The following is a 16,248-nucleotide window of genomic DNA, read 5'->3' on the forward strand; positions in this document are numbered from 1 at the left end:
ATTTTGAACACTTTGAAAATCATAAGTCACATAATTTCTTCGTTTTTAGCATGAATTTTGCATTCTTGAGCTAGATTAATCCTTAGGTTGTTTTAGCTTCAATTAAGCTCAGATTGTGTCCATTTTTAGGGCACAAATTCCTTGAGTTGGTGTGGATTTCCATATATGGTTCCAAGAGCCTATTTTAACCTGATTTTGGGCCCGAGTCACTTTGTTGCATTATGTGTATCGTTTTTTCTTGTATTGACGAGTAGATTGCTAATTTAGTATGGCATCGTCTGGAGGTATCTCGGAGTGGAAAAGCCTCATTTTAGTAGATTTGGAGCTCGCCTATTCAACTTTGAGGTAGGCTGCGACTTACTGATCTTAGATTTAGCTCGTTAATTATTCTAGGATTGTAAATTACAAGTTAGGTTAGCTAGTATCATTCTCATTGATATCCATATTACTTCGTTAGCCTTTTTGGGTATATTCAGGAATAATATTGTTTATTCTTGCCTTTATTATTATTGTTTCTCCCGTGATCTAGTTATGAGTTGAAATGGCCTTGTTACTTGCATAGTTAGGGACTTACCTTAGGTTTTTATAGAGTGTGCCTTAGACTTTAGCCATGATGGCTCGTATGATTCAGATTAGGTTAGATGTGACCCTTCAAGTTATAGTTTGACCTTCTAAAACCCTTTTTGGTATTGGTACTAGCTTCTTGGGGATTGTTTGGTGCTTAGTCTTGCCTTAGATGGTTAGTTCTACTGTGTGTGTGATTGGATCCTTCGATGTAAGATTCCGAAAAGTATTGTCTCTTATGTGATGGACTTTCGATATAAGATTTCGGGAGGAACTAGCTATTTTGATGTAAGATTCTGAGAGAAGTTGGGTTCTCAGTGTTCATTCTGGTGTAAGATTTTGGAATTGATTAACTATTTCGATGTAAGATTTTGAAATTGACTAGTTATTTTGATGTAAGATTCTGAGAGATGCTTAGTCTTGTTGTGGATTTCCAATGTAACATTCAGGGAGAATGTAGGTTTTCAGTATTCATTCCGATGTTGGATTTCAAAATTGACTAGTTATTTTGATGTAAGATTCCGGGAGATGCTTCATCTTATTGTGGCATTCTGAGGTAAAATTTTGGGAAGGACAAGTTATTCTGATGTAAGATTCCGGAAGAAGCTAGCTTCATGTAGTTATCTAATGTCATATTTTGGGAATGACCGTTTCTTCCGATGTAATATTTGGAAGAGGCTGACCTTTGTTTTAGTAATCCTGTTGTCAGATTCGAGGATGAGTTATACCTTCTTCACAACTATTCTGAAGTCAGATTCCAGGTGGTCCTTGCTTGATGTTCTTGGTTGTTCTTGTTACTGTCCTTCCTTAATATTAACTTTTGTATGTACTCCTTGGGCTTATGGGGGTCTGGTCAGATTTATTGCCTATTGTATGCACCTTTTAGGCTTATGAGAGTCCAATTATGTTTTAGTAAGCTTAGCTTACTTGAGTTCGGCCTTGGATTCTCCTTTCACGGCTTATGGCTTATCTTACGATTATTGTTCCTTCCTGTTTGACTTACTTACTATTTTACTTACTCGTACATCTTTATACTTTTTTAATCTCAAGCTTGGTCGACCTATGAGGCCTAGAGAGTATTCATTGTTTTAGTACTTATATGAATGCATTTTTTTTATGCAATTCTGAGTTTCAGTCGACTGTGTTGATCCTCGTGAAATGCATCTAATAGTTGGATATTAGGGGTGAGCTTAATGGCATCCAAAGTTGACGAATCTCTTTATGCATATTTTGACTAGTCCTTTGTATTATGAAACAATTTATTTAATATATTTTTTCTAGTCTTTTGTATTCTAAGACAATCTATTTATTTGTATATGTCTAGTCCTATACTCGATCTTTTGTGGTAGTTCTATACTAATGCATACCAGGTTTTGGGACAAATATTTTTGTAGCTTTTGTCCTAGGGAGGGATTAGATTTTCAAAGATCGTGTAATTTATTAAAGTTGATAAATTATTTTCTTAATCAAATTAGTGTTGAATTGAGTTTTATTTTACTTTCATAGATTTTCAATTTTACTTGGTAGTAAGAGTTCTCATATCTGGAATTAATAAAGTAGCTATTCGCGCGGCCGATGATTTGAGTCGTGATAATAAAATAGATACATCAAACTTCAAAAGCATCAAGTATAACAAAAAATAACATGAAATATTACATAAACAATAAAATTATCCCAAATTTAATTTAATTCTTCAAAGCATTCCTATTGGCGGGAGGAACAAACGTCAACTGATTTCTATATAGGGTAAACAACACAAATTTCACTAGTTTAAGAGCTAATTACATGTCTTCTCGTGAGTTTTAATGTTATCATTCCTACCATATTTTGATTTGCAGTTACATATATCTTGCGCGTCTAATTATGAATATGGAATGTAATCGAAACACATCAATTTAAGAAGCAAATAATGTGTTCTTCCTTAAATTTCTTCACCAAAATAATTTAAATTTCTTTTCATTTCTTTAGAATCAATTTTTTTTCCCCTTAGATACATATAATCTTAATTCAGATACATGTACACTTTACCAGACACACGAACTATTAATTAGATAAATGTCTATATTTTGTCAAATACCTATACATCTACTTAGATACATATTTTGACCTTCATCTCTCTTCCTATCCCCCTTCGTCTCTTTCTCCTCTACGGACCAGACAGAGACCAAACCCACCTTGCTGCTCGTCTCTTTACTATCATAAAATTATTGTCTCAAGCGAAAAACGATTAGTTAATAGAGATAAAAACACACCATTATGAATCTATCAAAAATAGAGTTAAAAAAATTCAAAAAATTCGCGCTTTCAACTTTAAGAGATAGGCCACTTGATGAAGTTTTTTGCATCACAAATTGAAAAAAAGATACTTATTTCGCCCAATAATAATGGTATATTGTACCTCTATTAGCAATACTCTTTGGTTGAAGAATCTTTTTCTTTCAAAATCAATTAAGAACAATTAAAATTAATGAACTTTAATTGAAGAGTATTGTGTGACGGAGAAGGATGAGAGAAAACTGAAATAAATGTGAGATGAAATAATTAAGAGATAGTATGGATTGATTTGGAGTGAAGGAGTAAATTAGGGATATAACGAAGTGGGTAGAACTCTACTTTAAACTAATTTTAAGAAGTGGTGTATATTAATTTATAATCTACTACATAATTATTAAATAATGGAATGGGATATATTTTCTCAGTCTCAAATAGAATGACCTAGTTTAATTTGACACAAAATTTAAGAAAATAAATAAGACATTTCAATCTTATGATTTTAAATTAAAATTATGTCAAATATACTAAAATGTCTTTTAATCTTGTGGCCTTAAACATATCACGTGATAAAATAAAATTAAATTAAATCATTACCAAAAAGAGAAAATGAGTTTTTTTTTAAAACAAAGTAAAAAAAAAGTAGGTCATTCTTTTAGTAATGGAGAGAACTCATTATTCAAAATTAGTAGATATAATATGAATACATACTCCACTCGTCTTGATTTACTTGTCAAATATTTCATAATTTGATTTTTCTTTTTTACTTTGTCATTTTTGAGAAATTAAGGAAGCACAATTTTTTCTTGTTATATACCCTCAATTTATTAACATTAATATCTTTGAAAAATATAGTGAGTAAATGCGTTTAAAACTCTATTAATTAATATGGGTAAAATGGTAAATTCAGTGTATCAATCATTATTTTTTTAATATGTATGGCAAGTTAAAATCTGACAAATATTTCATCCATTCACTTTTACTTGTCACTTCTTCCTAAAATATATTCCTCATTTTTATTGGTTACTTTTTACATATCAAGAAAAGACGATAATTTTTTTTCATGTTTTACGCTCATCATTGAATGTATTTATTTTTCAAATTATTTTTTTCAAGACATCATTTAATAAGGGATAGTTTGGTAAATATCTAATCATTAATTATTTTTTAATGAATGAGCCAAATCAAGTGATAAGAAAAATCAATTAAATTTTTCTAATACAATTTTACTAAAAGCATAAAAAACGCTCTCTAGAATATAGCCCAAAACCTAAATTTGCCTACGCTGATTGGATTTTATGGCCACTCCGGCCGTTGGGCAGCCTCCACCACCGGAGGTTGTTCAGACTATAACATCAACATTAGCCGCAAACCCTATTACGTATGCTTCAACCCTTAATCCAAATAATGCAAAACATCAAAAGATTCAATTGAAACCAATACAATACCTTCATGGAGAACCAAGACTTATATGGGAAGAGGAGGAGATAGCCCACATGATTTTGGAAGAGGACTTACAATATGCAGTGATAAGGAAATTTGCGTATGGGTGGCCTGATATGCAAGATTTGCGAACGTTAATCCCAAAACAATGTGAATTGAAGGGAGAGGTCAATATTGGAATGTTAGGAAACCGATATGTGTTGATAAGAGCATCAAACTTGGAGGATTATGTGACTCTTCTATCAAAACCGCAATCCTATATAACTCATAAGCAGTGGTCATATCCAATGAGGACTTTGAAATGGGATCCGTTGTTTGATCCGCAAGAAGATACCACAACGACGATAGCTTGGATTTCTTTCCCTACATTGCCTCCCAATTTTTTTGGAAAGGAAGCAAACTTCTCATTAGCGCAGCAGTAGGGAAACCTCTACATGTTGACATGGCGACTCAAAACAAGACTAGGCCTAGTTGTGCTAGGGTCAAGGTGGAAGTGGATCTATTAGGTGAATTTCCAAAGAGGATTAATGTGGGAGTAAGGAAAAAAACAGGGGAGGTAATGGAGAAATGGATTCCAATTAGATATGACTACATCCCAAAATATTGCAAAACTTGCAAACTTCAAGGACATAATGAAACAAATTGCTTTATCTTACATCCGGAGTTGTATACAAATGAAGAAAAAGGAAAAGGGGAAGGAAAGGAGAGGGATGTCAAGGAGAAATTAGATCAAGGACAAAGAATTGACATCAAACAAGGGCGTGGCAATGTTGCAAAACAGGACAATAATGAAGGTTTTAGAGAACAAAGGCACAAGGGGAACGGTAGAGGAAGGAATTTTTCCAATGGGAAACAAGAACAAAAATGGCACCCACGAGCTGTTTAAAAAGAAAAAGTGATTGAAAGTAAAAACAAATTTGAGGCATTGGAAACAGAAGAAGAAGAGGACTTAATAGAGAAAGGGTCAGACAACACAAGAGAAGAGATGAGGAAGCAATTCAAAGAATATATTGGGCAAGAAACTAGTGATCTATCAGCACGAATTAACCAAACAGGTTTTGTAGCAGAAAAGGAGAATAATGGGAAACCATGTCAACATGAAATAAGGGAGATGGGAGATAGTCAGAGAACTGTGAAAGATCCAACTGACGTGCAGAATGCAAGTTTAAACAAGCAAAGTGAGAATAATGTGGGAGATGGGACAGCAGCAGGTCCTTAACCCATACAAATTATTAATCCTTTACATGAGACACTTTTTCTGGATAATATATCCTATGAAGAAGCTGAAAAAAGAAGAATGCAGGAAGAAGAAGAGGATATTGACAACAACATTGATGATATTGCTTCATCAGGAGATCTGTCACCCAGGCAGATAAACAAGTTAAAGGAAAGCAACAAAAAAATATAGGGGAAATGTTGTTCCATTTAATACAACAACAAGGAGTAGGAAGGGGCAGACCAATCAATCTGATCAATGATTAACAAAATTATGTTTTGGAATATTAGATCTGTTAAATCTCAAAATGCTTTTGAGAGGTTAATAGATCTGCAGAGAAGACATCACTACACATATATAGCTCTTTTAGAGCCATTTCAAAGTCCACTGGTAGTAGATGAGTATAGAAGAAAGTTGAATTTACAATATGCTATGGTGAATTGTTCAGCAAAAATATGGATTTTTTGGAGTGGGGATTGGCAAGGGCAAGTAGAGACAGACTCTATACAACAATTAACTATGAAATTCACTCATAATAATGGTCTTTCTATTTACAAAGTTTCAGCAGCATATGCAAAGTGCAGTGCCCTGGAAAGATTAGAGTTATGGGAGGATTTAGAGATGATTGCAATGAATACTCAAGAACCTTGGATAGTGGGGGGAGATTTCAATGTTATTTTAAAAGAGGAAGAAAAGTTGGGTGGTCTACTTGTCACACAACAGGAAACCATTGATTTTGCTCAGTGTTTGAATAATTGTGCTTTAAATGAAATTAGGTACTTAGGAAGTAAATTTACTTGGTGGAATGGAAGAATTGAGGAGGATTGCATATTTGAAAGACTAGATAGAGTACTAGGAAACAATGAATTCATGGAGCTCTTGCCTGATAGTGAGGTACATCATTTGATTAGGGAGGGGTCAGACCATGCCCCTCTTCATGTAATATGTAATGCCATTCAGGAGTCAGTGGCTAGGCCTTTCAATTTTTTGAATTTCTGGACAAAGCATCCAGATTTTAAAAAGCAGGTGAAGGAATGCTGGGCAGGAATAGAGGTAGGATCTCCTTTCACTATTTATCAGAAGAAAAGCAAGAAGTTAAAAGATGTACTAGCTAAATGGAGTAAAGTAACCTTTGGTAACATTTTTCAGCAGATTGCTACATTGGAAGAAGTAATTAAGGTGAAAGAGGCACAATTAGAGATAAACCCATCTGCAAACAATAGGGAAGCAAGGCAGAGGCAAATCTCAAAAAGTTCCTACATTTGGAAGAGGAATACTGGAAACAAAAAGCTAGAATGAGGTGGTTTCAGGATGGAGACAGGAGTACAAAATTTTTTCATTCATATGTCAAGGGAGAAGAAGGAAGTTGCACATAGCTAAAATAAAAAATTCTCATGGAGATCTGATCACCTCAACTCAAAGTATAGGGGAGGAGGCTGTGACAGTGTTCAATGATCAATTCAAGGAAACCAATTTCACAAACAACTATGACATGTTGGAGGCCATTCCTAAAGTGATTACAGGAGATCAGAATGAGATGCTAACAAGATTGCCTAGCAAGAAGGAGGTAAAAGAGGTGGTATTTGCCCTGAATAGTGATAGTGCTAGTGGTCCAGATGGATTTTCGGGTCATTTCTTTCAGACATGCTGGGATATCATAGAAGAAGACATAACCAACATGGTCAAGGCTTACTTTTGTGGTTAGGAATTGCCCAGATTCATAACTCATACTAATTTGGTTTTTCTACCAAAAAAGGAGGAGGTTGATACATTTGGAGACTTAAGGCCTATTAGTCTCAGCACCTTTGTTAATAAGATCATTTCTAGAGTAGTACATGGGAGACTGGCAGTTATTTTACCTCAGATTATTTCTACCAATCAAACAGGGTTCATCAAGGAAAGAAGTATTATTGAAAATGTGTTGCTTGCTCAGGAGATAATAAGAGATATAAGCAAAAGAACTACGTTGCATAACGTGGTAGTTAAGCTTGACATGGCTAAGGCTTATGATAGAGTAACTTGGATTTGCCTTACTAAAGTGTTGAGGAAGTTTGGGTTTGCAGAATTGATTATAGATATGATATGGAGGTTGTTATCAAACAATTGGTACTCTGTCCTTCTGAATGGACAGTCTTTTGGATTCTTCAAGTCTTCAAGGGGTCTCAAGCAAGGGGATCCTATTTCTCCAACTTTATTCATTATTGGAGTTGAAATTTTATCTAGGAACTTAAATAAGTTGTTTGAGGATACTAATTTCAAAGGGTATGGTCTTCCAAAATGGAGCCCTGAAGTGAATAATTTATCATAAGCAGATGATACCATTTTATTTTTCTCAGGACAACCCACTTCAATGAGAATGATGATGAAGATATTAAGAGGATATGAGCAAGTTTCAGGGCAGATGATAAACCTCAACAAGAGTTTGTTTTATATGCATGAAAAGGTTCCTCCTGCTATCAACAACAAGATAAGAGGAATCACATGAATTAGACAGGGCTCCTTTCCTTTCATTTACTTAGGCTGTCCTGTTTTCTATGGTAGAAAGAATAAGGCTCATTTTGAAGATTTAGTGAAAAAGGTGATGAAGAGGATCAACTCTTGGCAGAATAGGTTTTTGACTTTTGGGGGGAAGTATATATTGATTTCACATGTGCTTCAATCAATGCCTATTTACCTACTTTCAGCTATGAGCCCACCAGTCAGTGTTATTAATCAGCTTCATAGTATCTTTGCTAAGTTTTATTGGGGAAATACCACTGGTGCTAAAAATAAGCATTGGGTTTCATAGGATAAGATGTGTTTGTCCAAGGAAGAAGGGGGTTTGAGCTTCAGATCTATTCAGGATGTGTCAACAGCTTTGGTAGCAAAACTTTGGTGGATTTTCAGGGTGAACACATCTCTATGGAGTGCTTATATGTGGAATAAATATTGTAAGAAGTTACATCCTATCCTAGTGCAGGGCAGAAGAGCTTCTCATATATGGAGAAAAATGATTAGGGTAAGGGAAAAAGTTGAACATCAAATCTGGTGGTAGGTTCATGCTGGAAACTCAAGCTTCTGGTTTGATAATTGGACAAAACAAGGTGCACTTTATTACATAGAAGGGAATCATGCAGAGGAGGAGGAAATTGAGGTGAAAGAATTCATCAACCAAGGAAATTGAGATATCCCTATGCTCAGGAGTAAATTATCAGAAGAGATGGTTGAGCATATTGTGGATACAATCAAACCTCCAATAGAAGGAAGAAATGATGATAGACCATGGTGGATGGCCAACAACAAAGGAGTTTTCTCAGTTAAATCAGCCTGGGAACTTGTGAGAAAAAGTGATGAGCCTAAACAGTGTTATGAATTAATGTGGGCAAAGGGAGTTCCTTTTAAGATTAATTTCTTTTGTTGGAGAGTGGAGGAAGAGAATTGCAACTGATGATAATCTGAAGAGGATGAAAATTACAACGGTCTCCAGATGTCATTATTGTGACACTTATGCAGAGGAAACCATGAGCCATTTATTACTAACAGCTCCCATAGCCAACAGGCTATGGAAGCAATTTGCTATTTTTGCAGGTATCAACATTGACAACATGCACTTACAACAAGTAATAATTTATTTCTGGAGGATTACAGGTCCATCAAAATTGATGAGGGTCTGCAGAGCAATACCCTCTTTAATAATGTGGACACTATGGAAGAGAAGAAATGTCAGAAGACATGGTGGAGACATCAATTTCCACAACATGGTGGTACATGTTCAGAAACTAATAAGGCAACTGATTGTGATGTGGTTCCCACGGATGAAAAGATTACCAGATGACTGGCCAACCATGGTGCAGGTGCTTAGGATGTACAAACCCAAATTGTATTACCAATCAGTAGTTTGGAGACCCCCTGAAGGTACAATTATTAAGTGTAATACAAATGGGGCTTGTAGAGGCAATCCAAGATTGAGTACATATGGGTTTTGCTTAAGAAATAGAGAAGGAAATCTAATCTATGCTCAAGCAAAATCCATTGGAGTTACTACAAATATGGAGGCAGAGGCAAGAGCTATTTTGGAAGCTTTAAAGGTCTATAAATAGAAAGGATTACAAAATGTTATCTTAGAAACAGATTCTTTATGTATGATGAATTTTTTAAGAGGAATATGGAAGATCCCATAGGAGATGGCAAATATATACCAGGCAATTATTAGCGTACTACATCTGCTAAACATCCATGTCACACATGTTTACAGGGAGGGAAATTCTCTTGCAGATTCAATAGCAAATAGGGCTTATGAGCAAGAAGGCAAGCATATATACAATAATTTTCAAGAGCTTCCCAACATTTGTAGGAAGATTCTGAATGCAGATAAGTCATAAATCCCTAATCTTCGGATCAAAACACGTAATATAAGAGAAAGTACAGGGCAATTTCAGCAGCAGTAATTGACAAACTAAGAAAACAGACATTCGATGTTTATCATCAGATCATAACACACTTGTTCAAATTAATCAATGAAGTTAGGGATACATAACAAGATCCAGAAAAATAGAGAAGGAAAGTACTGGACTGGGCATCAGAGAGACTACGATGCAAGCGAGGGCTGGAACCACCTGAAATCAGAACAAAATGGAGCTACGAATTAAGAAGGAAAAGAAAGGAGATCGGAAAATGGGATACACTCACCATGGCAGCTGCAATATGCATCAATGAACCTCATCTTCGTTCTAGGAGGAAGAGCTACAGGGGCGGGGTGGGGGGGAGGGGTAAGATTAGAGAGACTACATTTAGACATATCTTTAGGAGTGTAGAATATTAGCTTTTTGTTTTTTTTTTGTTTTGTAATAATTGGGTCGGGTCACTCTTGGACTTGCGTTGAATATTCTGCTCCTTTAATAAAATGGTCCAAGGGACCAAAAACTTTAGTTAAAAAAAAAAAAAAAGTGATAAGAAAAAATAAAGGAAGAAATATTTAATTATGTAGATATTTTCGGAGAATATATCATCAGGCCCGAGTCCCAACCAAAATTTGCAACCAAGTGCCACGTGTTTCAATCATCATAGAAACCAGTTGGGTGCTTTTTGAAACTCGCGCTTCCTTGCATGGAAAGACTAAACTATAAATAAAAGGGCAGAGAGACACACAAATTGTGTAAATCAGAAATGTTGAAGGAAGGTATGCTACTCGTTTTCTTAGCGATTACGCAATTCTCAAACGCTGATGAACCCTTCGACGTTCGGAAACACCTTGCCACTGTAACCAGGTCGATTTGATCCGACATATACATGGAACTAGGGTTCTACATTTGTGCATCTACTCTCAATTTTCAATTTCTGATGCAAAATTTGGTGTTTATTTGAGCGCTCCATAGCCGTTGGCGTTTCCATTTACTCCACTTTTTGTTGGCAGGTATGCTGATTCGAAGGACATATCCGGGAATTCTTTCGTATCTTCTGAAATTCCAGATCAATGTACACCAATTCATTTGAATCTAGTGGTGAGTTTGTTTTCCTTGATGTGGAACCAATCTTAATTAATTTATGATCATTTTAGGAGTATTATCCAAATACATTCATGTACCGGGTAATTACCTATTTTTTGCTGATAACTGGCAGATTGATAAAATGTTCATGTTAAATAAGAGCATGGAAATTGTGGATCCAACAATATTTAACTGATGCTTGTATGTGAAATTATGTGCTTACACGTTGAGGAGTGAACTATCTCAACTAGTATTAATCTCTTGATATATATCTAGGGTTTCTTGACATATATGTGTTAGATTTAGTCTAGGGAGGGCTATACATACACGGTATTTTGGTGCCAGGTGAAGTTTGTCTGCATCATACCATTTTGAAAGAAGAAAATTTCATGCTTTTTTCAAATGAGAAAATACTGTGTACATTAAAACAGCAGCGGAAAACACATCCAAAAGTTTAGATTGCTAGCTAATGTTTTGGAATTTTCACCAAAGAATTTTAGATGAAGAGAACTCACTAATTTTCACTCACTACACCATTAAGGTCAAATTTTGCAGAACCTTTATGGATATATTTTTCATTTAGAGCGTCTTTACTTCTTTGCTCCCTCCATTTTCATTAGAAATGCTTCTATACCACTTTAGTTATTATTTTGGCACTTAACATGCTTTGCATTCTCTCTCACTTGCTCATCATAAGGCATCTAATTTTATGGTAACATGCAGACTCTTAGTTTGTTCCCATGCTGCATACTCTGTATTCTCTCAAATTATATGATCGAGGAGACATAGAGATCTAGTGCACCACAGAGATTTGAGTTGAAGTTCTTTATGGATATCTGGCTGATGATAAACTTAAGTAATTTGGCTGGAATTTCTGAAGTAATGCTTTTTCTGTAAGAGATGTTTTAAGAGATAATTTGTTGTGATTGCTTTCTTGTTCTTTGATAGGCAAGACATGGCACTCGTGCACCAACAAAGAAGAAGATAAGGGAATTAGAAGCCTTGGATGCTGATTTGGAAGTCCTTGTACGTGATGCAAAAGAGCATAAGCAATCTTTGGAGAAAATTCCCGCTTGGTTAGCGGGATGGAGGTCTCCTTGGAAAGGAAAAGTTACAGGTGGAGAGTTGATCGCTGAAGGAGAAGACGAATTATATCATCTCGGAATTAGAGTCAGAGAAAGATTTCCAGACCTTTTCAATGAAGAATACCACCCAGATGTATATTCAATCAAGACTACCCAGGTTGATAGATTAGTTTATTACTTCTTTATATTCAGTCTGGGACAATGTCAAAGCATGACTAGGGTCATCCTATTGAATAAAGAAGAAAGCATGACTGAAGTCATCCTTCCCCCTCCCGTTTTCAATACTAGACAAATAACTTTTGCAACAAATGATATAAAAAATCTAACATGCTAGCCGTAGTTGAAGAGCCAAATTTCTCTAGGAAATCATACATCTTTTTATTATTGAAAAACAAAAGAGGATATCTCATCATCTTGTGAGCTCAAGGATTTTTGGTCCTTTGACTTGCACTTTGCCTTGTCTTCATGCTTCCTGTGTTCATGGGTCATGCAGATGATTTCCAAATAAATAGACGACAGGGATATTTGTAGAGGCTTTTGTCTTTATTGCTGCCTTTGTCAGGCAACTCACATGGCTTTAGAAGTTGCAGCGAAGCGTCTTTATTTATCCACCAAAGCACATCTTAAGTTCCACATAATTAAGTGCTGCATCAAGAATTCAATTGCTTTACAAGTATTTGAATTTGCATGATTGGAGAACTTATCTACATTCTACAAATATGCCCTTTGTATTCAAAGGTTCCAGTCTTCTAATTCCATGTCAACTTCTTGTTACTTTCTCAGTCATATTGCATTCAATATTCATGTTACATATATAGGTTCCTCGGGCATCAGCTAGTGCTGTGGCATTTGCGATGGGTCTATTTAATGAAAGAGGGAAGCTTGGACCAGGAAGGCATCGAGCTTTTGCAGTTACCAGCGAAAGCCGTGCAAGTGACATAATTTTGAGATTTCATGATTGTTGTCAAAGCTACAAGGTACGCATGCAAATTTTATCTGCCTTTATGGTGGAGATTTTCTGTGTGAATAACATCAAAATTAGTTTCCATTCATGCGTTTTAACTAGTTTTTTGAGCTTTTGCTTGTAAATTGGGACTTGAAGTAATAATAACTACATCAATGCTGGTTAACATAGAGTGTAAACATTGTTTGATTGTTCTCAAAAGCTTACAATTTTGTGTCACATGAAGTCTCTTTCCTCAAATAGCAAAGTTTAACATCTCCTAAAGGTGTCAAAATAATTAGACGCTGACTACGCTGCGACTGAGCTAATGGAGATTAACTTATTATTGAAGATGTTGCTGGAAGTATAGAGCACAACTTATAATATGGGTTAAGTTATTTGTGGTTTGCATAATTTTAAGAGTTTAATGCACATAGAAATGCAAACTTGCTTTCATTTATCGACGAAGTGCTAACTCTGCATGTTTCTGATTTGAAAATAAAAATAAAGGAGTGTTCTGTATTGTACACTATTACTACTTTTCTTTTTAAAAAAGTAACCACCTTTGTTGTCTCTCTTACTCCTTTTTATGAATGTGGGTGCTATCTGATCTAAAGAAGACTTAAGCAAGACTTACAGATAGGATGTTATTTCTTTTTGGGTTTTGGTGTGTGGGTGGGGGTGTGATTGGAGAGTTGAGTGAGCAACAAAATTATGATACTTTTTCATTTGGTTGCAGGCTTTTAGAAAAAGTCAGGAGCCAAATGTGGACAAGCTCAAAGAACCTCTATTGAATGAAATTACTCGTGAATTAGTCGGGCAATATGGGCTTAATTTTACAAATCAAGATGTATCTTCTTTATGGTTCCTCTGCAAACAGGTGAGTATAGTACTATTAGTGTTCTGATGAGTGCTGAACCTTGTATAAATTTTATCTAAAACTTATTTCCTAAATGACTTTTCCCCCAGGAAGCATCCTTGTTGAACATCACCAATCAAGCTTGTAGTCTGTTCAGTCCATCTGAGGTAGTTTGTGCTAATCCTATTCTTGTTTTCTTCGTTTCTATTTCCTGTTTTGAGTTTCGTGGTTCCTGCTGCTCTATGTTTTTTTTCCTTTTCATTTTCTTGGGGGAGAACAGGGGGGGAGGGGTCGTGTAGCTTTCACAATTCCCTTTTTATCAACAACTTGTTATGAATGGGAAGTGGAAACTATAACTTATAACATCATCTACAAAAGGTGTTACTATTTTTAATTTCCTAAAAAAAATTATACCTATTGTTGTAGATTCCTGTGCTGTACACAAGCTCCCTTATTGTTTTTATTGGGTCATAATGTGGAATGCAGGGAGAGGGTGAGAGATTAGTCCATCTCCTTTGATGTTTGATTGAAACATATGATTTACTTGTTGTGCTCCACAAATTTTATGTACATCTCCAACTTTTCATTTATATGGAATATTTGAGCTTTCTTGTTGCCATCCCTGGTTACTGACAAGTCCACATTTAGGTTTCTTTGTTGGAGTGGGCTGATGATTTGGAGTTGTTCATTCTGAAAGGCTATGGTGACACACTAAATTATCAAATGGGAGTGCCACTGCTTGAGGATGTTGTTCAATCAATGGAACAGGCAATTAAGGCTAAAGAAGGTGATACTCGTTCAACAAGCTTTTCTTTCTTGTCTTTCATTTTTTCCTGGGGGTTAAATAGTGTTTCCTGAGGAATATGGATGTCTTATTCTTCCCTTGTTGCTGCTAACGAGATCACAAAGGAAGAGATAGTTATGGTGTAACTGATGATTACTCAAACCAAACCAGTAAATGTAATAAGATCTTTGTAATCTCTCTAGTATCTCCTTCCAAGTAATCTTGAAAATTTATATCCCAGATTGGCCACTAAATTTGCAGATTCTGTCCTTATTCCTTGAATTTAAGCTTCAACCATATATCTTTCCTTTGTAATATGATTTGTGTATTTCTCTCTAGTCTCCCCTTCCAAGTAATCCAGAAAATTTACATCCCAGATCAGCCACTAAATTTGCAGATTCTGTTATTATTCCTTGAGGTTTAAGCTTCTATTTATAAGCTGTCCTTTCAACTAGGTGCTTCTTCTGTACAAATTATCCTCATATTGTTGATTCCTAGTATAATGCCTCCCTGTATCACTTACTCTAGTCTATCTGAAACTCTTCTATCCTAGTAATGTCATTTTTCATCATGTATGTGTATGTATGTCCTAAACTGAACTTAGATCCAAACAATAAATTTGTTTATATGTGAATCAATTATACTCCTGAGGGTAATCTGTATCTAATTTTGTATTTCTTTTATTTTCACCTTTTCTTAATCTCTTCTGTACATTCTCCTCCTTCAGAAGGATATGCTCCAGGGATCTATGAAAAAGCAAGAATGCGTTTTGCTCATGCAGAAACTCTCCTTCCCTTTTCATGCCTAATCGGGCTCTTTCTTGAAGAATCTGGTGAGTGTTTGTACAGTAGAATTAGAATAGTTATTGGCTCCTACTCTGATTTTTTAATCTGTTTCTGATTGCTGCAGAGTTTGAACTGATACAAAGAGAGGAAAGCTTGGAACTCCCTCCTAAGCCTCCTAAAAATAGAAACTGGCGGGGAAGTATTGTGGCTCCTTTTGCTGGAAATAACATGTTAATCCTTTACAGCTGCCAATTGGACAACTCAAGCAAGTACTTTGTGCAAGTGCTACATAACGAACGTCCCATTGCATTGCCAGTAAGTGTTTTCTGCATTCATATTATGGTGAATATGCATATGTTTGGTCCTTGCATTGCAATTCATTTTCTCTGATTACTAGGACACTTCATGCACCTTTTAATTAAAAAGAAATACAATGTTTCACTGGCAGCCTAGTCCATGTTGCTCAATTAGTGGTTTTGTCCCAATCGTTCATCTGATGTGATTATGTCAGAGCAGTGAACTTATACATTCATAAAATGCCTTATTTCCATGTTACCTTTCTCAAAAAAAAAAAAAAAAAAACCTTATTTCCATCTAATTTTGGGAAGTTCATAAGCCCACGAATACTTTCCTGTGAAACAGTTTGTATCGGGGTTACCCTTAGGTAAGAATGACGGTGTAAGCTTTCATTTTGGCTTTTTCTTTGCGTGTTCTCTTTTGTGTCATTTTTTTCTTTTATAATAAGATTTTCTAAAAGAGTGACTGGACAATCACATTACTTATAGAAACCACTTGTCAAAATACTGCTAACAACTTGTGCTACAGGTGACATA

General features: G+C 35.4%; 1 protein-coding gene across 1 annotated transcript; it reads left to right on the forward strand.

Annotated features, from left to right (window-relative positions):
- Positions 1–10,569: 10,569 nt before the first annotated feature.
- On the forward strand, positions 10,570–15,805 carry LOC125819365 (uncharacterized). The gene is made up of 9 exons (XM_049498812.1): positions 10,570–10,740; positions 10,887–10,974; positions 11,908–12,201; positions 12,863–13,021; positions 13,727–13,867; positions 13,957–14,013; positions 14,495–14,633; positions 15,358–15,462; positions 15,540–15,805. Exons 1-9 carry the CDS (start codon positions 10,640–10,642, stop codon positions 15,803–15,805), a joined length of 1,350 nt encoding a protein of 449 aa, XP_049354769.1. The 5' UTR covers positions 10,570–10,639.
- The last annotated feature ends 443 nt before the right edge of the window (positions 15,806–16,248 follow it).

Source organism: Solanum verrucosum, unplaced genomic scaffold, assembly GCF_900185275.1.
Source record: "Solanum verrucosum unplaced genomic scaffold, falcon-dt-bn FXZP01000207.1, whole genome shotgun sequence".
Lineage (NCBI taxonomy): Eukaryota > Viridiplantae > Streptophyta > Magnoliopsida > Solanales > Solanaceae > Solanum > Solanum verrucosum.

What these genes read in the sequence shown, in the direction of transcription:
- LOC125819365 (XM_049498812.1), top strand. Translation starts at nt 10,640, where the DNA reads ATGTTGAAGGAAGGTATGCTACTCGTTTTCTTAGCGATTACGCAATTC. An exon ending in CACCTTGCCACTGTAACCAG is followed by an intron (nt 10,741 to 10,886) that starts GTCGATTTGATC and finishes TTTTGTTGGCAG; the next exon opens with GTATGCTGATTCGAAGGACA. An exon ending in GGCAATTAAGGCTAAAGAAG is followed by an intron (nt 14,634 to 15,357) that starts GTGATACTCGTT and finishes CTCCTCCTTCAG; the next exon opens with AAGGATATGCTCCAGGGATC.